Source organism: Vulpes vulpes, chromosome 12 (assembly GCF_048418805.1).
Source record: "Vulpes vulpes isolate BD-2025 chromosome 12, VulVul3, whole genome shotgun sequence".
In the NCBI taxonomy this organism is placed as follows: Eukaryota; Metazoa; Chordata; class Mammalia; order Carnivora; family Canidae; genus Vulpes; species Vulpes vulpes.
This window is the reverse complement of record NC_132791.1, coordinates 147,870,859-147,898,018: the sequence shown is the minus strand read 5'-3', so window position 1 is coordinate 147,898,018 and position 27,160 is coordinate 147,870,859. Positions and strand designations below refer to the sequence as shown.

The following is a 27,160-nucleotide window of genomic DNA, read 5'->3' as shown; positions in this document are numbered from 1 at the left end:
TCAGAAGATACCTTACATTCTTCCTAAACACCCCCATCTCTTCCAAGGGGTTGGGTGTCATTTGCTAGATGAGGTAAAAATGCTCCTGAGTCCCATACCCCACTCAGCTGCCCCCACATGTGCCTTTTCTTAGAAGAGCAGAGCTTACAAGAGCAAGCTGAGGATTAAATTCAGGAACAACAGTTGGGTGTCTCTCCCTTTTCTTCCTCTGTGGGTGTGTGGCTGGGTCAGCTGAGACAGCAGCCATCACTGTGAACTGGAACCATGAGGCTTTCTCACATGGAAGAACACGGGCATTCCCCAGCACTGAGGTGGTTTATTTGTTTTTTAATAAATTTAGAATCTTAGAGTCATTGAGCGGGAAGGATTCTCCCTAGCTTTGGAATCTAGCTGCCTGCCTAGTTGGGAAGACTTTCTCTCTGTAATTGAACCCTTTTGATGGTGCTATTCAGAGCCTCCTATTATACTGCAAAACCACAATTAGAAAACCTTCTTCCCATAGGCTGAAATCTTCCATCCCTGAACCTCACCTTTGGGTCCACAGTTGCCTTTGGAGTCCCACAGGATGGGTCTACTTCCTTACTTAGACGATACGATTCATCATTTCGAACTATTCAACAGGCATGTGTTGAGCACTCTACTACATATGCACATGCAGGCAGGCAGGGACTCACACGATGCTTGGGGAGATGAGATAATGTTGAAAAACCACTGCCAGGCCAACAAAATGAGGGTTCGATAGAATTTCAAGTACTCTCTTTGTGGTGTGGAAGAAGACATAGCTTGACTAGCAGTATTAAGAAAGGTTTCCTGGAAGAACTTGGCAGCCAACTCAGCTTTTATGAAAGAAAGATCTAGGGTAGGGTGGTCATTTCCAGCTGAGGCAACAGCTGCCACAAAGCCGTGAAGTCGTAAAGCATATTATATATTATGGTAGGGAAATGAGAATGGTTTAAGAATGGACTTTGTTAACTAACTAGAATGTAAATAAAAACTTGAAATGAAAAAGCAAAAAGAATGGGCTTGTGATAGGCTGTGGGGTAGGAGAAGCTGGTCATGAAGTAGACTTTGTTCTTCAGGCCTTTCAGGAGTTCCTCTAATGCCTCAGTTTCCATATTCTTCATAGCCCTGGCTCTTCTGACCTTATCCCATGGTGTGTCCATAGCCTCCTTCACATGTGGCCCCTAACTGGAGATGCATATTCTATACTGCTCTGAGCTCTGTGGCCTATACTGGTGTCAGTACCTGCCTTGATGAAAACACATTCTCAGCGTTTTAGAGATGAATGTTCTCGGTAATTGTATTGAATGTCGCCATAAACGTTATATGACTGGTTTTTCCTGATGTTCGTAGTTCTTCCTTTTTGTTTATGGTTTGTGTTTTTAACGAGTTTGTCTGATAGCTGGGTACAGCGGGAAGATTAGGGCTCAAAATCCCAGCTCCCACTCCTACTGGATATGACAATTTGGGCACATGGCTTCAACTCAGACTGGTTTTCTTATCTATAAAGTAGAGGTGATAATCATAATGCAAACATTTATAACATACGTACCAGATACTGTTCTCAGGGCTTCCTATCTATTAACTCACTGAATCCTCACAGCAACCCTGTTAGGTTGTGAGCTAGTACTCTGTTAGCTACTATTATTATCCTCATTTTGCAGATAGGGTAGCTGGGGACCTAGAGAGATTAAATAACTTTCCCAAAGTTGTATGGCCAATGATGAACCGAGCTGGGGTTTGAACCCAGACACTCTGATTCCAGAGTCTAAGCTTGTAAGCACTCCGCCCTATCGCATTGTGAGCTCTTTTTGTTTTTGAAGGTGAAAATGGTCACCAAGCGCATGGCATAGGTATGCAATAGGTCCTTCAAAGAAGTTAGCTCCCGTCCCTTCCCCTATTTGCTGTCCTCAACTAGCCCTACCTTTTCCAACCGAACCTCTCATTATTCCTTTTGCTAAATCCTTCTGCCTGACTTACTTCTCCACCAGTCCCTGAATAGAGGTTTCATGTTCTCATGGTCATTCATGCCATTCTCCTTAGAATGCCTCCACCTCCTCCCCTGATCCTGATGTGCTTTATTTAATAAGTCATATTTTCTGATTCTTCATTTTACATTTTCCATAGTTGTGGGACCATACGTGAAGAAGATCCTCTGCGAAGAGCTAGGCGCCCCTGCAAACTCAGCAGTTAACTGTGTCCCTCTGGAGGACTTTGGAGGCCACCACCCTGACCCCAACCTTACCTACGCTGCTGACCTGGTGGAGACCATGAAAACAGGAGAACACGACTTTGGGGCTGCCTTTGATGGAGATGGGGTGGGTACACGTGAGTTTAAGTGAACTATGATTATAGACCAGGCCTGGTCCTTCAAAGTGGGAAAAAGCAGGCTGCTTCTCTTGGGTCCTGTGGACTTCATGAGTGAGTGACAGTCAGGGCTAAGTTATTAGAAGACTCTCTTGAACAGGAATGAGTCCTTGAAATCTGTCCCATGTGTTTAGTTTTAAACATTCATGTTTTCTTTTCTTTTTTTTAATAAATTTTTTAAAAGATTTTATTTATTTATTCATGAGAGATACAAAGAGAAAGAGGCAGAGACACAGACAGAGGGAGAAGCAGGCTCCATGCAGGGAGCCCGACGTGGGACTCGATCCCGGGCCTCCAGGATCACGCCCTGGGCTGAAGGTGGCGCTAAACCGCTGAGCCACCCGGGCTGCCCTAGACATTCATGTTTTCTAAGAGTGGCAGGGTGATCAGGGCTCAGTTGTGATATGATGACTGGTGTGCTTCATGAGCTGGTCACGTTCTAGAAATCCATCCTAGGTTTATTCAACCCCTGGAAAAGGTTTTGGCCTTATAATATACCCATTTGTTCATTCACCTTAGCTAAACGATAAAACTATAATGAGAGAATTAACCTTTTATTCTTTCTCTACAATTAGTATCTTTATAATAAACAGGCTGTTTTATTTACACTGGTGACTAACAGACAAGGAAGAGATGTATTTTAGTTAGGTTTATATCCTTGGTACTTAGAGATGGTAGGCACTACACATATACTTAGCTGAAAAAAGTTTTTGTTGCTCTGTTCCTTAAATTCAGCTAGAATCCATTATTTCTTTAAAAAATTAACTTTCCAATATCAAAATTTTCAGAATCTTTCTGAAGCAGTGCATGATGGGAGTTTTCCTCCATACTCTGAATTACTTGAGTACTTCCTGTATACCAGGCACCAAGGAAGCAGTGATGGTGGCAGCATGTTTTGCTGGTTTCTGCATCAAAATGAAGGGGTCACAATTTAGGAGCCCTTTCTTGAAGAAATCTGCTTTGTCCCTTGAAAGATGCCTGGTAGACTCACCAAACTATGTGAATAGCCAACATTTCCTTTCTTATTTCAATTTCTTCTCTCCTCTGGGAGAGAGGTGATTGATTCCAGAGTTTGGAAAAGGTCTGGGAGGTTAAAGTCAGCTGGCCTCTGGAGGAAGAACAGAGTTTTCGGTTCAGAAGGAGTTTCAATTCACTTTAATTGAAAACAGTTTTAGATTTTTGGCATGGGGATGCCTTCGGCACCGTGGTACTATGCAGATCCATTAGAAACAAAGTCCAGTGTTTAGAACCCCGTATGAATAAAAGTATCCGTTTTAAATTTTATCATTTAAAATTCTATAACCCCTCCCCTGCCCCAATGTAAGATAGTTTGTTTTTTTTCAGCAGTTTTATTAAAAGCTCTTCCTTTGAATTCCCCCTTCTCCCAAAGGATCGAAACATGATTCTTGGCAAGCATGGTTTCTTTGTGAACCCTTCAGACTCCGTGGCTGTCATTGCTGCCAACATCTTCAGCATTCCATATTTCCAGCAAACTGGGGTCCGAGGCTTTGCCCGCAGTATGCCTACCAGTGGGGCCCTGGACAGGTAAGTCTCTCCATTTTCTTGCCTCACCAGGCTCTTCTCTATGTTAAGAACATTCTTCTTCCCCTTGCAGCTAGAGCATCTGAGATATAGTATATGCGAAATGTTTATTGTATTAAAAATTTTTTATTGAAGTATAATCAATATACAGTGTTTTATTAGTTTCAGGCATATAATATATTGATTCGGCAATTCTATGTATTGTTGGTACTCACCACAATAAATGGAGTCCCCATCTTATGGTTACGCATAACCATATGATGTTATTGCAATATGTCTGACTATAGTCCCAACACTGTGCTTTTCATGTCTGTGACTTGTACCTCTTAATCCGCATCTCCTATTTCACCATCCCCCACCCACCTCCCCTCTGGCAGCCACCCATTTGTTCTTTGTATTTAAGAGTCTGTTTGTGTGTTTGTTTTGCTTTTTATATTCCACATATTAGTGTTTATTTTATGAAGAGTGGGTGGGTTTTTTTCTGGATTAGATGTCCCCTCCCCATGCTTCCTTATGACCCTGCACTTCTCCCATTCCAGCACTTACCACACTGTTCTGATAGCTTGTTTGCTTAACTGTCTGTTCTGCTGGACTGTAAACTTCTACAGAGAAAAGACTATCTTATTTATTCACTTATATCCCATAGTGTGCCTGGTGCATAGTAGGACACACACTCAACACACCTTTAAAAAGTGAACAATTAGGGCAGCCCGGGTGGCTTAGCGGTTTAGCGCCACCTTCAGCTCAGGGCATGATCCTGGAGACCTGGGATCGAGTCCCATGTCGGGTTCCCTGCATGGAGCCTGCTTCTCCCTCTGCCTGTGTCTCTGCCTCTCTCTGTGTGTGTGTCTCTCATGAATAAATAAATATAATCTTTAAAAAAAAAGGGAACAATCAAACGTTAATGAAGAAAGGAACAGCTGGCGGCCTCACTACCCTGAAGACATCATTCTAGGGAATCATCACTGTCCTTTAGCACAGGTGCACAGTTTGAGCAAAAAAGTGATTTGAAGTAAGATGAGTGTATCAAAGAACTTTCAGAAAGACGTTCCACCTCCAGCCCTTGCTGAATGCCCATCCATACCCAAACACAGTAAAGGTTCATTTATCCCAAATGCAAATAAACAGAAAGCTCAAATAGTTAAGGAAAATTATATTCAGTTTTTATAAGAAAGGAACCAGTGACAATAAACACTTGATATCTCTGATTTGCTTATTTATTTGCTTATTTATTATTTCATAGCCCCTCATTTAAAAAGGCTGTAAGGTGTCTTGTGAGACTGCATGTAAAACAATTGCAAAAATATAAGAAATAATATATGAAGATTAGGGAGAATGTTTTTTTTTTAATTTTTTTTTTATTTATTTATGATAGTCACAGAGAGAGAGAGAGGCAGAGACATAGGCAGAGGGAGAAGCAGGCTCCATGCACCGGGAGCCCGATGTGGGATTCAATCCCGGGTCTCCAGGATCGCGCCCTGAGCCAAAGGCAGGCGCTAAACCGCTGCGCCACCCAGGGATCCCAGATTAGGGAGAATGTTAATTAGAATGTGTTAGGTACCCAGTAAATCTTTGCTGAATGAATGGATAAGGAATGAGTGAATGAATAAAAGGTCAAGGTCAGAGAAGAAAGCAAAATGGATATAGCTAGGTTCTTCTAGTAATAAATAATGTTTGTTGAACATGGCCTTGTGCTAGACACTGAGTACTTTGTGTTTTAAGTCATTTAATTATCAAGCCAACCTCGCGAGGTCAATGCTATCTATAATCCTACTTTACAGGTGAGAAAACAAAAGGACAAGGAAATAAAGTTACTTGCCTGAGATTACCCTGTTAGTAAATGGCTGAGTCAGAATTTGAACCCAGAACCTTTGCTTCTAATGGGCCCAATTGGGCCATGTAGTAGTTTCCTACTGTGGGGGAGGGGAGAAGTGTGTGTTATAGAATTAGTGCTGACTTCCTTCTGCTAAGAAAAAATTAATGACTAATATTCATAGAGTGGTTTATACTCTACATGGAGCTTTTTAACATTTACCATCTTAATTGATCCTCACAGCAATCCTATCCTAAAGAAGAGGAACCTAAAGGTCAGAGAGGTTAGCTGTCTTGTTGAGGACCCCATAGCTAAATCAGAGCTAGAATTAGAACCTGGTGCTTCTGCCTCCACATCCTGCACCTGAAGTTGTGAGCTGGTTTCAGCCAGGCTGTTGTAATTAGACCTAGCAGGTCTAATTCTGTGTCATCCAAGAGCAGTTTAATTCTAAATTTTGGAAAAATTAATAATCTAAATATAGAATCACAATGGAAATAACTCATTACCCAGGTAAAAGTTTATTGTACTTTGAGCTTTCAAGATTATAGATTTAATTCTCCTCAAATGTTAGCATCTGACATTGCTTTGCTAGCAATAAGATGAGCATTCTGGAAGGCAGAACTTTTTTTTTTTTTTAATTAATTTTTATTGGTGTTCAATTTACCAACATACAGAAAAACACCCAGTGCTCATCCCGTCAAGTGTCCACCTCAGTGCCCATCACCCATTCCCCTCCAACACCCGCCCTCCTCCCCTTCCACCACCCCTAGTTCGTTTCCCTGAGTTAGGAGTCTTTATGTTCTGTCTCCCTTCCTGATATTTCCCAACATTTCTTTTCCCTTCCTTTATATTCCCTTTCACTATTATTTATATTCCCCAAATGAATGAGAACATACACTGTTTGTCCTTCTCCGATTGACTTATTTCACTCAGCATAATACCCTCTAGTTCCATCCACGTTGAAGCAAATGGTGGGTATTTGTCGTTTCTAATTGCTGAGTAATATTCCATTGTATACATAAACCACATCTTCTTTATCCATTCATCTTTCGATGGACACCGAGGCTCTGGAAGGCAGAACTTATTAAAACAGTGAATGAAATGCAGATTATTCCTCCTTTTCAGAGGGAAAGGGATCTTTTAAAAAAAAAAGTCATTTAAAAGTCTTAAATAGTCTACAGGTACATAGAAAGGAGTAAAAGATGTGTTGAAGGGGACAAGGGACCAAGGAGCAGTGTGCGGAAGTTGTACAAATGGGAGACCCCCTAGACTCTGTCCTTTCTGAGCCTTCTGGTGAAATGAAAGGAGCATTGACTGGGCAGCTGAATAGCAGGCCGTTGGTCATCCTGGCTGTGTGACCTTAGCCTGGTCACATAACCTCCTACACCCTGTGTCCTTTTCTGTAAAATGGTGATCTCTTAGACCCAATATTCTATGATTCTGTGATTCTAATTGCAGCATAACATCACTCTTTTGTTCTCTATGGAGTGGTGACAGATGCAGTCTGTATCCAAAACATGTTGAGTTTAAATAGCCTCAAAATTAGCTTTGCACTTTTTTGCTACTGTTGCTTCTTCTAAGATATTAAACTCAGTGACCTGAATTAATTCTTCCTTCTTCCTCTTCTACCCCCTTCTCTGACTCCACGTATAATGGCCCATTGTGCACAAGTTTTCTCCTACGATTTTCCACCCATCTTAGAATTATGTGTACCTCTGAGCAATGCTAAATGGGACCCTTGATTACAATAATGGTTGCTAGTTTTCCTCCTTCACGTGGCTAAGCTAACAGTCCTGCTGTGATGTAACTTTGATTTCATGCCTTTGAAGGGTGGCTAATGCTACAAAGATCGCTTTGTATGAAACCCCGACTGGCTGGAAGTTTTTCGGGAATTTGATGGATGCAAGCAAACTGTCCCTTTGTGGGGAAGAGAGCTTCGGGACTGGTGAGTGCGTGGCCTGTGCTATCGTTTCCTTGCCTGTAAACATGACTTGTGGGGAACGCTTCCCACTGCTAAGGCTGGACTGAAATAGCACCCGTGGCCGATGTGGCCTAAATCAAGATGCAGTTTATTTATAACAACCCTGATGAAGTGTACACATTTGAAAAGCCATGAGTGTGCTCAGCTGAGGAAGGCTAATTTTACTTCCAGAGGATTGCATCCACTAAGACAGGAAGTTTGGGGGCCTCCTGGGCGGCATGGTTAGTGCGTCTGTAGAGATTAAACAGAGCGATAAACATAGGTTTCTTCCCTCCGTGGTCAAGGAAACTTTTATAAATGTTTTCCTTTCTGGAAAGAAATATGGTGGAGCGAGTCAGTTTTTCGTTTTTATTTAAAAGGAGGTTTCAGTGCAGCATTAAATCTTTATCTTTCACAGGCCCAAGTTTGCTGTGGCAACAAGTTATGATTCATTTCGGTTAAAAGAAAGGAAACTGTTAGGGTGGAACATTTGCTAGGTGGTCAAGAAATTAAAAATATGTCCTTGTCCATGAGGATGTCTGCATAAATTGTTAGTCTGAGGAGAGAGGGGAACGTGGTGGCATGCTGGGGAGACGTTTCAGGACCCTTACACCCTACTTTCTGTGCTCTCCCTCCTCCTCTCTACCTGTCTGTCCAAATACTGAAGTCCTAACTTCCATGACCTTCCCTATTGCCTCCTCCGACCTACATCAGTTTCTCACCTCTTGAAACATCCATCCAGGCACATGGCCCTTTAGTCTTTTTACCCAATATTTTGAAGTAAAAGGACTGATCTTGGTCCTTCAGTACCAAAGCAAAGCAAGGATCAAAATCGAGCCTTCTCTAAGCCTTGCAACTGAGTTGTAGTTCATACTAGGTTAAAGAAAGGAGAATGCTGATTTTATTTCATTTCTTACAAAATCTGGCATAGGATGGGTAGAATGAGCTGGTAAATTTGAGACATCTATGTACAAAGTTCTTAGAAATTTGGTATCCCTGAGGGAATTGTAATGCTCCTTGGTAATGAATTGATTTGATAGAATTGGAGAATATAAGAAAGATAGATGAATCTTGGGGTTGAACAGTGTCCACCAAGAAGACTTGATGGTTTCTGAACATTCTCTGTCTTTGGTCAGGGAATACAAGGCCACTGCTTAGCCCTATCCTACTTCATAAATATGGATGATGCCACGTTACTCCATGGGATACCAGATGAATGTCCACGAACCGATGAGGTGGTCTTATTCCATGAAATACCCACCCCTTCCCAATGTTATCAAGTACAGGCTTGCTTTCAGTCATTCTTTTTTATAGATGAAGCTGTCTTTGAAGGCAAGGGACCATGTCTTAACCTTTGGTTCCCTAACCCCCTGTACATGTATCAATGCTAAACATAGTGAAAGGGAGAAAAGTTTAGAACAAGGTTTCCCAGGGTGTATGGGTGTGTGGAAGGATACTAATTCCAGAACAGGGTTCTGAGTTCAGTAGAGATTGGGAAACTTAGAATATAGCTCTCTTGGATATTCATAATAAAATTAGCATTCAAAGATTCCAAAACATTCTACTGTAAGGAATCCTCTTTATACAGTTTTACCTAAACATACTTAGCTGTATGTCTCTCTCTCTCTCTGTCGTGTGTGTGTGTGTGTGTGTGTGTGTGTGTGTGTGTGTATTATATCTAGTAACATCTTGGCCCTACAGATCCATGTGGGAAGCACTGGGCAAGGTGAGTCCAAACCCTGGAGCCATATAGGAGTCCCTGATATGGACTGGCTGAGAACAAACTTGGAGACAGCAAGTGGTTCCTTTCACATGACAGGGCTTCACCTACTGGAAGGCAGCTTATGGGTCCTCTCCTCTCCAGGCTACCCATCCTTAGTTTCCCTGGTCATTCCTCACTTCACATTGTTTATATACCCAGCTACCAGCTTCTAGATGCTTCCAAGTTCATTGGACCCCTTAGATCATGTCCAGAACTGAGCCCAAATCTCCAAATGACCTAACTGAGAAGTAAAGACTAGAGCGGAATGATTATTTCTAGAGAACTGGACCCTGTGCTTTTTTTGGAAATAGCTTTCATTTATGTTAGCTTTCAGGACAGTTCATAATACTGTTTAGCCCATATAATGAGGATAATTAATCCCCTTTAATTTTGTACTCAGGCAAATTTGCCACGAAAGTTTGTTGTTCATTTGAGGGATTGATTTCTTTGAACCCAGACATTAGACTTTAAATTATTTCTTGCTAAAGTTTCTACCTCTTTATTTATTGACCCATTCAAATACTAAGTGCCAACCATGATTTTATCTTCCCTTAGATGTCTCTTCTATCCAAAGAAAGAATGCATCATGAGAATGATCCACAAGCTCTCTTTCCCTTTGAAAAAAGAGAAAATTGTTCTGTAATGTTTCTGAAATAAACATTTTAAAAACCAAGCTGCATAGCTATGGGTCTCTACTGCTGTGAATGAGTGGCAGCTGAAGTCATTTAACTGAACTTCTGATCTCCTTGTTTATAGAGGAGTTAATTTCCACCTGCTAGTTCCTTTCTGGTGACTGCTTCCTGAAGTTTCTTTACAATTTCTCAGAGTGGACATTAGTGATTAAACAAGCCTTGCAGTATTTCAATTCTATAGCTTCATTGAGTACAGGATCATTTATTTCCGTATTTTTTCAGGTGAGAGCAGAGGCAATTTCTCGGGAAAGCCTCCCTAACCTTCCATTGTGGGTCCAGTCCCCTTCTTATTGACTGGGACACACATTTGTTGCATATATTGACACACACATGGCACACACATTTGTTGCATATATTATAGCTGTAATTTTAAAATTATTTATGGTTACTTAACTAAAATCTGTTGGCAGCACTAGACTATAAGTTCTGTGAAGACAGGAATTACATCTGTCTTATTCTCCATCATATCCCCAGAGCCTCCTATACAGGCCAACATGGAATAGGGGCTCAGCAAACACTTGTTCAATGCATGAGTGAATGAACACACTATTCACTTGGTACCTTCCATTTAGATAAACAGAATCCTAGTGTTGGAAATGAACAGACTTTAAAAGTCATTCAGTGTGATTTCCTATGTGTTGTTGGAATCATAGTTGGCAGTCAGTGCTCTTCTACTTAAGCACCCATCTCAGTGAAGAATCCTTACCTGATGTTTTGAAGCCATCTGCCACTCTTGTGGGGACTCTAACACCATTCCCACTCTGTAGTCCAGAGTCAGGGACCCAAGGTCTTTGTTGAGCTTTTATAAAGGAAAGGATGTTGACTTGCAAATAAGTGCAAAAGAGTCAGACTTCAGAATAACTGGCTCACCAAATAAAACAAACCATCAGCATTTCAAAACACAAGCCATAATATTACCAATGTTACCAAGCATACATTAGTCTGTCTGTGATGGAGGAACAGCAAGTGTCCACAGGATTACCATAGCCACAGAGGTTAGGACACTTCCTCACACATCAGCATTACAAATGCCAGAGTAAAGCGACTCAGAAGTGGGCCCCAGAACTAGACAGGGTGAACCTATTATTTTGAGTTGATCTCATGATGCAAAGTTATTTTTCCCCCTAACTGTGGATGATGATACACTTGTTTATACACAATGGCAGAGGGCAAAATGGTGTTCTGTCCCGCCTTGATTTTGTTGGGAAATAGGGAAGGAAATAGAAAGTGCAGTCCCAGGGATCCCTGGGTGGCGCAGCGGTTTGGCGCCTGCCTCTGGCCCAGGGCGCGATCCTGGAGACCCGGGATCGAATCCCACATTGGGCTCCTGGTGCATGGAGCCTGCTTCTCCCTCTGCCTGTGTCTCTGCCTCTCTCTCTCTCTCTCTACCATAAATAAATAAAAAATAAAATAAAATAAATGGAGGGCTGGGACAGAAGGTTAGGAAAGAGTTGAGGACGAACCAGGTATCATATAGAAATATGCCAGCAAATTATGATCTGGCCAGGTCTAGAGGTTAGTAACATTTTTTTCCTGTTTCATCTTTAAAAGGTTTTAGCGATGATGCATCCTATAGGAGAGATAACTTGAAGGAGCACAGCATTGATGCTTTGCAAATTTCTTTTAATTTCTTATGAAAAGTTTTTCATGTTTGTACTTCTTTTCATTGACTCATTCCTCAAATGTGTATTGAACTTTAACTGTATCCCAGATACTGAGTGAGACTTTGGGGCACAGTGGGTATGATCTTGTGCAGGGCTCTGTAGAGTCCACATTTGGGAAAAGAAGTCAGGCTGTAATCAGGTAATTACAAGTGTGCAAAATGATCAGTGGTGAAGGACAGGGTGCCCTGAGAGCTTTACTGTCAGGTAACCTGGTTCTGTGGTGTAGGGGATTTGGTTTTCTGTCTGGTTCTCAGCACATTCTAATTTGCAGAGCTCTTGAGTACATTTTCCTGTAGGTAAAGTCCCCATGGAAAAGTTAGAACATCCTGTCTCTGGAGATTTCCCAGACAGACTACCCCACTAAAACTAGGCTGATAACCTAATTATAACTAACTCAGTTAAACTATTACCTGCATGTCCATCTCCCTCACCTGTATGTCTATGCTTATCTGTGAGGGCAAGGAACATGTCTTATTCATCTTGGTATTTTCTCATGTACTTGGAACATGATAGGCACTGATTCGTATTTGTTGAGTATAAAATGGAGTTTGGGTTAAGACATGGTTCTTGCCTGTCAGATGCTTACTAGATTCCTCCAAAAGAAACAGTTCCAGGGTTAGTCACAAGGCAGTTCTGGGTTAATTGCTAAATGGAAGGTCCGGAGGTTGCTGGGGGAGAGCCCCTGAAGGTTGGAGTGATCTAGAAAGCCTTCCTGAGGAGCTTACTTGAACTTTCAGAGTAAATTCATTTGTGTAATAAAAGCCAAAGAAGACAAGACTGTGGACAGAGCAGCTCTGCTGAACCTCCCAGCCAGTCAGCTGGCATCTGACCATTCTTGGGGCAAACTCTTATTGACTGTGTGCCAGACACACCAGCTAGGGATACAGCTCATGGTCTAGGTGGGGTAAGAACAGATAGGGGTGTTAGATAGACTAGGGGTGAGCATGGAGGGAAACAAGAAAGCCATCCTGGGCTGGGGTGAAGTTGAAAGTAATTGCAGATGTTAGCCAGGCAAATAGGTGTTTATGGAGTGGAAATTTTCAGGCAGAGAGAGTAGCGTGTGTAGAAGACCAAAAGGGAGGAGTACCTGAGTGGTGCCATTGGCTGAGCATCTGACTCTTGGTTTCAGCTTCAGTCTGATCTCAGGGTTGCAGGATTGAGCCCTGTGTTAGGGTCTGTACTCAGCAAAGAGCCTGCTTTTGTTTCTCTCTCTCCCTCACCCCCTGCCCCTCCCCGCCCTTTCTCTCTAAAATGAGTAAAATAAATCTTTTTTTAAAAAAGATGAAGAAGACCAAAGGGGAGCTAAAGATGGACAGAGAAAGAGAAAGACAGATGCAGATGCAAGTGTTTTCAGACAACTCCATATAGCTCTATTTCACTTGCTATTGCCCCATCCTGAGACCCATCCCCTGGCAGAGGCAGGCAACCAGCACTCCCCAGATGCCCATACTGGTAAATTGAACCTGATCCGATCCCTAAACTGTTGGCTTTTGGCTCCCTCAGCAAGGATTGACATTTTTCTTGGCTGAGGCCCACAGTACACCGTGACTGAGCTGGGTTTATACTTATCACAAGGTGCTGATTAGGCTAAAGCGAAGTGGCAGGTGTTTGAAGATGCTGATGGGGCAGGATTCCCATGCACTCAGTCCGTGAGCTGGCCCAAGTGTGAAGACACCCAGTGCAAACCCCACCTCTGCCTGTGTGTCAGCTAGGACACAGAGGGGTGTTTGCTGGCAGTGTTTCCCTTTTCTCAAAATTATGGGAGCTTGGCTTCTTTTCCTCTTTTTAAATTAAAAGAAATGATGCCAATAATTCACATTCATAGTAGGAAAATTAGATGAGGAAGAAGAGGAAAACACTGTAATGCCACTGTCCAGAGAAAGAAACATACTGGGTTCTATTCCATTTTCTTTACCAATATGTACAGTTAAGAGAGATTCTTTCTGAAAGTTTAATAAGATAGTGGAAAGCCCTCATTTTCCCCAAATGTTTCTTTGTTTTTCTCTTATCCATAATAGTATTTTGCATTTATACAGTACTTAACAGTTCATAAATATTTCAACTCTCTTATCACAGTAAAGTCTTACAGTTGTGTGAAAAAGGTAACATTATCCCCATTTTATAGTCAAAAACACCGAGACTTAGAAAAATTAAGGTAATAAGTAACAGAGTTTCAGATTCTGGTTTTGTGACGTTTAAATATAAAGCATCTTCCACTGAAACACAACTGCCATGACTACATAAGCAGCAACTTTAGAAACATACACACACATATATACACTATTGCCTTATTTTTTTATTTTTATTTTGTTAACTAATAGCTTGTCATCATTCATCAGATCCTAAAGAAAATGAAATGTGCCCAGACTTTTGGAGCACCTAGGTGGCTCAGTTGGTTGAACATCTGACTCTTGATTACAGCGCAGGTCATGATCTCAGGATCCTGAGATTGAGCCCCATATTGGGCTACATGCTCAACAGGGAGTCTACTTGAGAGTCTCTCCCTCTGTCTCTCCCCTGTTCTCTCTCTAAAATAAAATAAGTAAATTTAAAAAAAAGAAAGAAAGAAAGAAAAAAATGTACCCAGACTTTCTGAGTATTAGAGTTACCTAGAGTTTTGATAACATGAAGGTAATTAGTGAGAGTAGTTAGAATTTCCAGAGAGACTAGAGACTGTGCAAATGGAATAGAATATTTGAGTATGTTATCCAAGGCAGATATTTTGTTGGTGATATAGGTATGTGATTTACTTATCTCCAAGTAACTTGGTCAGGGTAAGATGTTTAGATTTTATTTTCATTTCCTCGTAAAATAAAAAGCTGAATTATTTACTTAGAACAGGAAAGAACAAAGGATAACTGCCTCCTATGTTCTCAGTCTAGCCTAAAGAAATAAATAAATACAAAATAAGAAAAAGAAGAAAAAAAGGAAGGAAGGAAGAAAAATACCCATGGGAGCACAGACAAATAATTCCAAGTTGTATACTTTTGTCATGAATTCTCAATATATAGGAGAAGCTGCCAGAATCTTGCTGCTCAGAGTGAACTATTGCCAAAACATCATTTGTAAACACTATAAGAGCCAGAGAGCTAATTTCTGTTCCTTGAGATAGCAATACAGGCAAATATAAAAGTTCATAGATAATAAAATCAGGTAAACCAAAAAATTGTTACATAAGATGCTAAAAGTATTGCCTAACTTCCATTTTTGTCAGCCTCCAAGTTCTGAAAACTGTTTATAAAAGTGGTGTCTTGCTGAAGAGATCTTTTGAAAAAAGTTGGTGTTTTTATGAACCAAACAAGGGAAGGAAAAAATATTGTAGTAGATTAATTAACTGATGAACAACTGTAAAGGAATGCAGTGGATGAGTTTAACTATTCTGTGTGCTATTCTAGTCACCAGACTTAATTATAAGGATATGTAAGAGATGTCTCTAAGAAATACGTGAAAAGTGGGGTGAAAGGCTCAAAAATAGATGATTAAGGAATATGGTACCACAGCAGAGGTTTTGAGCAGGTTGCTATGGGAGAAGAAAGAGAAAGAAAGTAGCTCATAACTGTGTAGGGAAGCTGGAAACTAGTCCCAGGTGGGAAAGGACATTTGAGTTGGGTCTAAAAGGATGAAAAGAGGAAGGAAACAAACTTAACTCATACTTATTACATAGTCAGCATTGTGAGATACTCGATGTTCTAGGAAGAGTAAGACCCAGTGGGAAGTCAAGAAGGGCACAAAGGCACATAAAGAATTCAAGGTATACTAATATACAAAGCACTGTCAGAGAGGGGTTGTACTGACTCCTATTCAGAAGTCGGAAAGTAGTGCTCAATATGGTCCTCGTGTGGTGTGTTTTGTTTTTTGTTTTGTTTTGTTTCCTTTTTAGCATTAGGATGTTAAGGGCAAAAAACGAGAGTTGTGTCCCAAATCAGGTTCTTGGAAAAGGGTCTCCGTGCTTAGAAGCACATCCAGATGAGCGAATCTGTGAGTTTTGGTAAAGATTTTAGCAAGTGCCTTAGAAGGGGACAGATGTGTCATAGTTGATCTAACCAAATCCCTGTTGGTTAAAGTAAGATGTCCTAGATTGGGGTTGCTGGATCCACAAGTAGATCCATTTTTAAGACTTTGATACTTTTTGCCAAATTACTCTCCAGAAGATTATACCTTGCCCTGCAGCAGCGTGCTGAAATCCCATTTCCCTTATACCTCTCCTGGTACTGGGTATTCTCATTTAAAAATCTGTGGCCATTTGTCAAGCAAGTTGCAATTTCTTATTGTAGTTTTAACTTTAATTTGCTTTAAAAAATAATACTAGCTTCTTATGTAATTGGGTACCTGTATTTATTCTTTGGTGATTGTTTATATCCTTGGCCTATTTTTCTATTGAAATCTCACTTTTTTCTTGTTAATACATAAATTTTTTTCTATACTGAGGTGCATTAAACATCTACTTTATATTGCAAATGTGGTTTTTTAAAAAGTTTTCTAGTGGCCTTTTATCTATAGCTATTTTGGTGATAGAAATGATCATTTTTAATAGACAGATACATATTTTTCCTTTATGAATTCTGAATTTACCTGTATTTGCCATCCCCATGACTTAAAATATATATTTATATATTTTTTCTATTATATTTCTATTATATATTTAAATTATATTTATATCTCTATATATCTTTTATTTATACATCTCTTTGGGGATTTAAAGGTTTCCAAATTTTATATTTCAATGTGTAATCCATCTGAAAATCTTTTTTGGTACAGTGTTTTATAGCAGAAAAAGTTGAATTTTTTTCCAACTGTCTAGCTAGTTATCTAAATACTACTTAAAAAAGTAATTCATTCTTTTCCTACAGGCTTGAAGTAACACCTTAATCATATTCTAGTCACATATGTGTTTGGGTCTCTTTCTAGGTGCTCTCTTTGGTTTCATTAAACTACCAGACTTAATTATTGAATATTTATAATGGTGATGTTCTTCTGTTGTTTGGGTTTTTTTTCCCTCACATTTATACTTTATAAATGATATATCAAGTTCCACCAAACTATTCCACTTACATTTTTATTGGCATTTGCTATAAATATCTCTATTACTTTGGGAAGCATCAACTTCTTTTCAGTATTATTTTGCTTTGTTCAGTATGTGGTTCCTTCCATGTATTTAAGTTCCTCAGTAAAGTTTTATGACTTTTTTGGTTGGGTCTATATGTTTACTCTTGAGTTTATTCCCAAATTATTTGGAGAAATCACAATTCTCATTGCTGCTTACTGTCCCCCTGCCAGGTTCTGATCACATTCGTGAGAAAGATGGACTCTGGGCTGTCCTCGCTTGGCTCTCCATTCTAGCTGCCCGCAAACAGAGTGTGGAGGACATTCTCAAAGATCACTGGCAAAAGTATGGCCGGAATTTCTTCACCAGGTAAGTCACAGCCTGGCTGGGGTACGGAGGTAGGGTGGGGAAGTAGGCAGAGTTCTCATGTGTACAAATTTTTTTGTCTCTCAAGTGATAATAAAATCCTAGTTCATCTAGCCTCTACAAATTGAGGGTTTTTAAAATAATTCAGTCTGGGTCACCTTTTATGTCAGCCACAAAGAAGAGGCTTAAAAATTTAGTTATCATAGTCAAAAGAATAAATGTTTTGTAAGCCTTTTTAAAATGTACTTGCAGGTGGCCATGATAATTGCATTGGATTTGGATTCTGAAGCACATATTAGAAATTTATTTCTGCCCCTTTGTGGATTGGGAAATCATTTAACCTCTCTCCAACAGAAAACTGTACTCATTTTTCTCATTTGTAGAAATGGAAATAACAGTCCACCGTTGAGTGGATTAAATGAAATATGAGTCTGAAAGTGTTTTATAAACTCTGGAGCACTCAAAGTATGGAAACTTTTTTTTTTCGTGAAATTATGGAAACAATTATGCTTAGTCTAAATCAACTTTTCTGACTCATTAAAATAGGTCCCCAAGGGCTGCATACTTGTCAATACTTCATTCATTGATTCAATAAATACTGTGTGCCTACTTTCTGCCAGGCACTGGGGATTCAGCAGTGAACAAAATACTTAGAATACTTAGTAATTCTTCTTTGCCTTGCATACTTCTATTTTTAAAAGTCATTAATGTTTTTTTTCAAGTGGTGGCTTTTTACTAATTCCAATATGCCTTTCCCCTGGTAAGCATAAAAATCTAACAAAATTTTTCCTAGACCTCACTGTTCTAATTATTGAAAGGAATTATGAGAAAAAGAAGAGTGGATGAATTGCTTATCTGTAAGAAAGGCATACATGTAATTTCTTTGGACCTCACTTGCCTTTTCTATAAAATAGGTGAGTTAAATTAGAGAATTTAAAAAATACATCACAGATTGAATAGTCCATGATCTCTGGATAGTCTCACAAGAATTAAACCTTAAGCAACTCAGCCTCCTTAATTAGAATGCTTTTATCGACTTTAGAGACATTCATTGCTGTCTTTCTCCCTCAAGTCATTCTTTTGAGGATGGTATAAGTAAAAACTATCACATGGTACCATAACAGTAGCCCTGAAAACCAAGACAAGGATCTCTACTTTCTAAGAACCAGAAAAACCTGATAATTCAGAGCAGTAGTCATGAACTCTCTAGAGCCTAGAATGTCATGAAGACAGGACCATGTCTGTTTTTGTGCTTCATGGGATCACCAAACACTTCACTCATAGTGACACTGTAAATATGCTTTGAATAAATAAATGAATGAGTTAACAAGTGAATAGTAGCCACAATGGAATAAGGTTACGAAGGTTTGTTCAGAGAAGGGATCACTCTTGAATCAGTTAAAAGCCTCCTTCTAAAAATCGTTTTAACATATTTTTGTTAATTTCAGGTACAGCTTACTATCACAAATAAAGTCTCTAGAACCTGCATTTAGGCACTTTGTGTGCATTCTTTCATGCCAGCCTCAAAACATTTATTGATAAGGCAACAGATTTTGCTAGATGAAGCAACTTGCTCGTAGTTGCACAGTTAGTAAGTGATAGAGGCTAGATTCGTAGGTAGTTCTGATGCCAAAGTCCAGATTCTTTTGATTATGCCCTTTTGTGTCTAGGATTTATAGAACACTTCCCTCAAACACCCAAAGGTCACAGATGTAAAGCACAAACACCTGGTTATAATTTCTTGCTGTTTATCATTTTAACTAGGGGAAAAAGCTGACTTAAAGATTAAGGAGACTGTTGTCCTTGATTCATAGAATCCTGGAGCCAGAACAGGTTGGCCTTAATTCTCCAGTATTTCTCATGTCTCAGAGGTGTCATCTTGCACATATCATATTTGTTTCACTATTGCAAATAAATATAGACTCTGCTGTCTTGAGCTTCTAAAAAAATAACTCTCTCAAGAGGGTCAAGAAAAGCTACCTGTTGGGGATCCCTGGGTGGCTAAGTGCTTTAGCGCCTGCCTTTGGCCCAGGGCGTGATCCTGGAGACCTGGGATCGAGTCCCACGTTGGGCTCCCTGCATGGAGCCTGCTTCTCCCTCTGCCTGAGTCTCTGCCTCTCTCTCTCTGTCTCTGTCTCTCATGAATAAATAAATAACATCTTTAAAAAAAAAAAAAAAAGGAAAAAGAAAAGCCACCTGTAAGAGTCTTTAACTTCATAAGAAAGAAATCAAGAACAGTTCTTAGAGTAATAATAATAGTCATAACAGTCAGATTTTTTTTTTTTTTTTTTTTTTTTTTTTTGCTTTGACATTTCTGTGTCTACACCAGCTCTTCTCTGCCAGGGTGAACCCAAAGCAGTTTAGACCAGAATCCACCTTCACTGATAGGACAGGGGTGTTTCAGATATAAAGAGTTAGGGTTTAGCTACTTCTGTCTAGTCAGTGAAAACTTGGCCTCCCTTTAGGAAGCTCCTGTGGAGACTGGAACTCTCCTTCACCAAAATCTCAGCAGCCTCAGGCAGGTCCCAGACTGGGAACCATCTCAGCATTTATCCCAAAGAAACTCTAGGAGTTTGGAAGAGAAATGCCTGACTCATGTGTTTCTTGATACAGAGTCCTCTAGAGAGAGCATTGCATTTAATAATACCTCCTCAGGATGCAGTGATTAAATGTTAGACTCTCTCAAAAGCCTTTGAAGCTTCTAGAGCGAGCTTGTTCTGTAGAAAAGCCAAGATGGGGGTTTTCTGTTTACTCAGAATCTCTTAAACCTTCCCTGAAATCCTGCAAAGCCTTCTTCTCATCCCTGATCTGCTCCCTCCCCAGAGACGGACAAGCTCAGCCTTTTGCCAGCTTCTTCTAAAGTTAGGAGGTTTTAGGGGAGGGCCAAACAAATGATGAAGAAAGTCGTAATCTACCTCAGTGTGATCTGAAGTCAGTGCATGGTCCGACCTTTGTGACTTCTTGCAGGTATGATTACGAGGAGGTGGAGGCTGAGGGTGCCAACAAAATGATGAAGGACTTGGAGGCCCTGATATCTGATCGCTCCTTCATGGGCAAACAGTTATCAGTGGGTGACAAAGTTTACACCGTGGAGAAAATTGATAACTTTGAATACAGTGATCCAGTGGATGGAAGCGTTTCAAGGAATCAGGTAGGAACAGATTGATGTGTAGTGGGAGAAAGGCCTCAGAGCTTCATCTCTGAAATCTCAAGAGAATAAGGCAAAAAGCCACTTAATCATTTGTCCTTTGCTACCTTTTTTTGTTGTTGTTGTTAAATGATTGCCAGCTTTTTGCTGGGTCACATATAACTTGCAAATATACTTGTAGGGAAAATGGGTTTTGCCCTGATTCTGTGTACTCCCCTACGGCCCTCATTCTGAGATTCTTAGCCTTGGCTCCAGAGGGATTTTTACATCCCCCAGAATTTTGTGCAAGACATGTGTTGAGTGCATGTGCAGAAGGGAGACCTAGAATCTAAAGCTGAAAAGGTGAACTACTGCCTTAGCTACCAATCCCCTTTTTTCTCTCAAGAGATTATAGCAGAATGCCAGCCACGAGAGTGGCATTATCATAGACATTTTTCTGTTATGTTCTAAAAAAGAGAGAGAAAAGAAGAAGAAAATAATTGATGAGGCGTTCTAGACTTAGAAATGTTAGATAGCTGTTACTGTCGGCAGCACGTGACTTGCAGCCAGTCCTAACACAGCAGTGCATAAGCAAGACAACTCAGTTGAGAACCTGGATACAGACAGAGCTGTTAGGGTTTCCCTCACTGGGTGCCAGAGACCCAGGGTTGCAGGCTGGGTTGGTCCTTGACCAGGTTTCTCACAAATACCCGGGGCCTGGGGTCCTCTCTCCTCTGGTTCTGCTGTTGTCACAGATTAGACTCACCACTGATAATTTAGAAGTAGAGATAATAAAGAGGGAAATGAAAATTCTTTTACAGCTTTCCAGGTTGCTTTTTTCATGGACCTAGATTTTTGGCCTGGTCCTTCTCAAGGCATCCAACAACTTTGAAGGAGATGGACCGCAGGATTGATTTAGTGTCTGTCTGGAGAGCAGGCAATGGATGGGTGGGTGGAGCATGGCCACAGCGACCCTCAGCGCCAGAAGTGTCCCATCCTCGAAATGCTAGCACAGTAGGCTTTTTCCTTATGCCTTTTCACCCTCTGTGAGAACTCTGGATGATTGTAAGCGATGTCTGAGATAATTGGAAAAAGAGAGGTCAGGGGTAGAGTAGGAAGTGGGTATGGAAAGGGGAAGGTGGGGTCCAGAGGATGGCAGCGTATAAGTTTTTGTAGAGAAGCCTTCAGAGAGAAAGTGGGCAATTAGGGAAAGTAAACCCCAACTCTACAGTGTACCCAACATCTGTGAGGAAGGAGGAGGGGAGCTGAGGTGAATGTGGATGGGTGTCAGCATGAGCACGGGTACTGCTCTCTGCACTCTGTGAGGAAGGACTCAACAGCTTCATGTTCTATAATCAGAAAGTCTGAGCATCTAAATGGAAGACCAGGTAGGAGGGAGAATCTTCCAAAGTAGATATAGCATCTACCATCAAGTGAAAAGAATTTGGAAGCTTCAAGTTGAAGCTGTGGGAGAGGTAGACCAACCTGGTAGGTTTCTGAAAGCAAGAAACGATAAATGAGAATTAACGGTATCCTCCCCCTTGATGATGACTGAGTCAGGAAGGTACTTCAAGTGTTTCATCTGCTATCTTTACTGCCGAATGGCACGATGAAACATGGGATGGGATTTGGTGACAAGCAGAGCTGTCTTTGGTGACACTGAGGAGCAGCGTCTTTCCTCCTGGTTGGTTTTTGACTTTATGTGAAATTCTTCTTTGTATGGAAGGATGATGGGCTCACGAAGACAAGAGAGTTCTCAGATAACTGTCTTGCTGAACTTTCCTACCTCAGATGACAAAATACCTACCCAAGAGTCTTCAACCTCAAGTCCCCTGAAGCAAGAAGATTCTTGAGGATGAGAGATGCTGCCAGGAGGGAAAGAAGAAGGCAGCAGGGGGTCAGGGGCATGGGTTTGGCATGGCGCCCACACACACCCTGCTTGGAGTCCTCAGGCGTGGAGGGGAGGGAAGGGGAGGGGAGGTGATCACTCAATCCTGCTTGCTAGGTTGGGAATAGCTGGCTTCATGTGAGGGCATGTGGCCTCATGTTCTCTGTTTGAGGCTCTTTATTGGCGATTTGCAAAGAGGTCTTCCTCTCATCTGTCTGGAATCTGTTCTGCTCTGGTTTCAGCCCATTCTGCCCAGGTTTTCCTCCTGATCTGGGGGTCAAATTTCTGCATCTAGCAACTTATTTGTTTACTTATTTATTAGGCTTCAAACTGGAATGGTTAGTCCATAAATTACAGGGAAGTGGGGAGAGGCAAGGGAGGGAAGGCCTGTGTCATACAGCATCTCTAGGCCCTGGATCAGATTTCCCACCTGACCCTGGGAATGCTTCTCTCCCCATGAGCTCAGTCCCCCTTGGCTGGACGCAGTGACAGTCTGACCAGGGCAGGATCATGACGCTTAACTGCTGTCATTTATCACAGATCTAATCCTCCGATTGATCAAGTATGGATGAAATTAGATCTCCAGGCTAATCCCTTGTAATTTGCCAGTCTTCAGTTTCCCTTCCAGCGAGTGAGGAAAACATCTCTGCTTATCCTCTCCAGGGCTTGCGGCTCATTTTTGCGGATGGCTCTCGCATCATCTTCCGACTGAGCGGCACTGGGAGTGCAGGAGCCACCATTCGTCTGTACATCGACAGCTATGAGAAGGACATTGCCAAGATCTACCAGGACCCTCAGGTGATGCCCAAGCCCTGTGCCCTGACTGGCTCATTCCGTTGGAGGAAATGATGGTAGTCGCACTATTTCTCAAATGGTCAAACACGTGTGCTCACTTTTCTCCATGTCTCCTTCAGTACATCGTAACAACAGTTAAGAGCTAACAATTATCTCAGCATTTTCTATTTGCCAAGTTCTGTTCTAAACCCATTACCGAAATGGAGGTACTCATTTAAGTCTCAAATGAGGTAGACTCTATTATTATCCCTGCTAGAGATAAAGAAACAGAGAAAGATGAAGTGGCAGCTAATAGGGTCACATGCCTGGTAAGCAGCAGATTCAGGATAACTCATCTTTATTTTTTCTAAAGATTTTATTTATTCATGAGAGACATAGAAAAACAGAGGCAGAGACATAGGCAGAGGGAGAAGCAGGATCCCCAGGGAGCCTGATGTGGGACTCGATCCCAGGGCCCCGGGATCACGACCGGAGATAACGGCAGACACTCAACCGCTGAGCCACCCAGGTGTCCCAGGATAACTCATCTTTAAACCAGCTCCTCTTTTGGCATTCTGGTCTGTCACTGGTCACTTGCCACTTTGCTTGGGCTGATAGCCTTTTCTGGCAGAGCACACACTGGTTCCAGATTTGGTGGTGGGGCAGAGAATTTCATGACCCAGCAACAAATGTCTATGTGGAAGAGTCTGCAGACTTGAAGCCTGGTGCTTTAGACTCCCAGCTGCCCAGGGTCTCCAGAAGTATGTCAGAGTGAGGAGCGTCCCTGGAGCCAGGGCTGGGGCAGAAAACTGGGATGACAGCCACTCTAAGGGAGGAGCCACAGGGAGACTATGACCCACAGGGGACTTTCACCTCGTTTGTTCCTCACACGATGGTCTTGACAAATGCTCCGACCAGAGTTCCATAGCCAAAAGAAGTGTAGGAGGTCCTGTGGTACATTAACCCCTTCTTCAGGATTCATAACACACTGTACCTTGAGGGCTCTGGGAGAACTTACAGGAAAGACACCTGTGAAAGTGGCATTTCACTATGCTTATTATTCCACAAAGATTTTTTTCTTCTAACACCTGATTAAAATCCTCGGAAACTCATTTGGAAAACCTTGGCATAGCAGTTTTGAGCATAAATTTTGGGTCTAGAAAGATCTTGTTTTCTTTTTTTTTTTTTTTTTTTAAGATTTTATTTATTCATGAGAGACAGAAAGGGAGAGAGAGAGAGAGAGGCAGAGACACAGGCAGAGGGAGAAGCAGGCCCCATGCAGGGAGCCCGACGTGGGACTCGATCCCAAGTCTTCAGGATCAGGCCCTGGGCTGAAGGTGGCGCTAAACCGCTGAGCCACCTGGGCTGCCCAGATCTTGTTTTCTGATTCAGCTCCTGCCACCTGAGTAGCTGTGCGTCTGTGGGCAAGGCGTTTCAGTGCTCTGAGCCTTGGTTTCCTGGCAGAACACGACCTACTTCTCAGAGTTACTATAGGGATTTAAGGGAGACACGGGGTGCAAAATTCTAAACATTGTGCCTGGCACATGGGATTAGCTTTTGAGGAAGCTCTTAGAGTTATTTTTATTACAAAAAAAGAGGGAGGTGAGAGGATGCTTCACTTTTACATTTTTTACGGTGGCCAGACTTCAGTTTCAGTCATTGCCTGATCTCTGTTGTGCTACAGGTGTCCCTAAAACTTAAACCAAAGGCAGTGGTGTCTGCATTGTAGACCCACAAAATAATAGAGCAAGAGGGAAAAAAGCAGGGAATTGTGTTTTTTGTCTTAATACCTGGCATGTGGTAGATAATAAAGAATGAATGAAAGATGAAACATAGTCCTTGAAACATAGTCCTCTGGAGGTGAGAGGGAAGTGGGGGAGGAAGGAGGGAGGTAGGTGGGAGGGAAGAGGGGAGGAAAGCGAGAAGGGAAGGGGGAGAGGAGGAGGGGGGAGGGCTCTGAAGGTATGTGGTGCCCACATTGCCTAGGTGTACCACCATTCCAGCTAGGAGATGCCTTCCCTTACTCTGGAGCTGCTGGGCCTCAGCCTTGGCCCTTAATGGGACCATTGGAGCCCCAAGGGGAAAGGCAAGTGGTGTGGTCAGCATATGGAGCTGCTTCTCCAGCTTTCATCCAGGAATAATGAGTTGGTGGAGATTAAGATGAGGGAAAGTAACAGTGGGCAGTAGGAAATGAACTATTTGTGGCTCTGTCCTTGAGTCATTTGGTTAAATCACTTCATGTTTTTAGGTACCAGTTTCCTCATCTCTAAAGTGGGCCGTTGAGCTAGAAAAGTGATCTTTAAAAATTTTTTTAATTAAAAAATATTAAATAATATTTATATTTATAAAATATAATGTTCTATTATTCTGCAACAGCAGAGTTCTTTTATTTTTTTCCCCCTAAGTGAGAGGTAGTTGGGAGGGTAGTGCTGTCACATTTTGGAAAGATCTCTTTGGGTACAGTGGAGGAAACAAAGTGGAGGATGCAGAAGTGGAAGTGGAAGCACTGTATTGTTCCAGGTGAGAAAGAGAATGTTGATTAGGCAAGATCTGTGGCCCCAGGATGGAAAGAAATGGTCGCTGTTGAGAGATACTTAGAAAGGTAAAAGCCACTTAGGCTTATGAATAAATTGGACAAGGGGGATATGGGAGACGAAAAGGGTCAAGTGTAACTCTAAGTTGTTCATTAGCTTTACATGATAGACTGAGGTGTTGAGTCACTGAGATAGGGAATGCTGGAAGCAGATTTTAGGGGGAAAGATCTTTGTGTTTAGACTTACAGAGTTTGAGGAGACTTTGGAATATGGGAGGAGGCAGTTAGATGACTCTTGGAGACAGTCTTGGGGCTGGTACTATGGCTCTGTGTCTAGAGAAAGTAATGGAAAAGATTCTCCTTGTGTCTCCCTCAGGTCATGTTGGCCCCCCTTATTTCCATTGCTCTGAAGGTGTCCCAACTCCAAGAGAGGACAGGACGCACTGCACCCACCGTTATCACCTAAGAAGACAGGCCAGATGCGGTACGTCTCTCTACCCTAGGACCCTCCAAGTCATCTGATCGAAGAGCATGGACACAAACAAAATGTATTCACCCAGGCTTTTTAGGATTTGTTTTTTTCTACTAACCAGTTGTTGGTGAATGGCATATTAGTGCAACACTGCCGATTGAGATGCCATGAGGGAAAGAAGACCCAGGGGCTTTTGCTAATGTCCCTCCCTTTTCATGCCCCTTGGCCCTGCTGTTGTGTGGGTTTTGTCTCCCTAGCACCACCTTCTGTTTACAATGTGAGATGGAAGTTGAACATCAGCTAGTGAGGCCATTTCTCATCCTTAGGATGTGCCAATGAAATGACAGCACAAGTTCCTTTCTCTTTGGTGATTCTTCCCCCATTAATTGTTTACATGTGATCCAGCAAAATGCAATTTCTGGTGCCTTCTCTCTGATCTGTTCTTTCCTCAGAGTGAGACGTACTTGTCTACAGATTTCTGCCTTGTTTTGCCACATAGTCCCATTCACACGAATGTTTTGGGATATTAAAGCAAAATAAGCCACTATTTCTTGATGTCTTTTTTTCTTAACTTCAAAATGCTCTCTCAGAAAAGAAAGTAGGTTTTTTTTTTTTTGTTTTTTTTTTTTAAAGAAGGTATTGTGTTTTGGTTGGATGTCCTAGCTAGAAAACAAAATGTTCTCTGTGCTAGGTTTAAAATTCTTATATTCAGGAACTGTAATTTCATATCTTAGTAGGGTCAACTGAGCCCTGGATCCATCTGAGGCAGATAAAGTAAGCACAACATAGTTAATTTGGAATGAAGGAAAGCAAGATGATTTTTAGGAGATCTTTTTGTTTGTTTTTCAGGAGATATTAAATAGCAAGCACGGTCATGTGCCTTGTGGTGTTGAGATACCAAAATGCCTATTGAGAGGACAGAAGCAGAACTCTTAGAATCTGAGAGCAGGATTACTGGCATTTGGCTGGATATCTTGAGCCCTTTGGCATCTTACTCATCTTAGAACAATTATTATCTTTAATTAAAGATTTTATTTATTTGAAAGAGAGAGCACGAGCAGGGGAGAGGGAGAAGTAGAATTCCCTGCTGAGCAGGGAGCTCGACATGGGGCTCCATCCCAGGATCCTAGGATCATGACCTGAGCTGAAGGCAGAT

General features: G+C 41.5%; 1 protein-coding gene across 3 annotated transcripts in view; it reads left to right on the top strand.

Annotated features, from left to right (window-relative positions):
- The window catches only part of PGM1 (phosphoglucomutase 1), a 64,060-nt gene extending 37,509 nt beyond the window's left edge, over positions 1–26,551 (top strand). For all 3 annotated transcript variants that reach the window (XM_026006934.2, XM_072730725.1, XM_072730724.1), the window contains exons 5-11: positions 2,128–2,318; positions 3,758–3,912; positions 7,552–7,667; positions 17,078–17,213; positions 20,178–20,361; positions 22,889–23,023; positions 25,909–26,551. In XM_026006934.2, the coding sequence (XP_025862719.2) occupies positions 2,128–2,318; positions 3,758–3,912; positions 7,552–7,667; positions 17,078–17,213; positions 20,178–20,361; positions 22,889–23,023; positions 25,909–25,998 (1,007 nt within the window). In that variant the 3' untranslated portion in view covers positions 25,999–26,551. The remainder of the gene's footprint in view (positions 1–2,127; positions 2,319–3,757; positions 3,913–7,551; positions 7,668–17,077; positions 17,214–20,177; positions 20,362–22,888; positions 23,024–25,908) is intronic.
- The last annotated feature ends 609 nt before the right edge of the window (positions 26,552–27,160 follow it).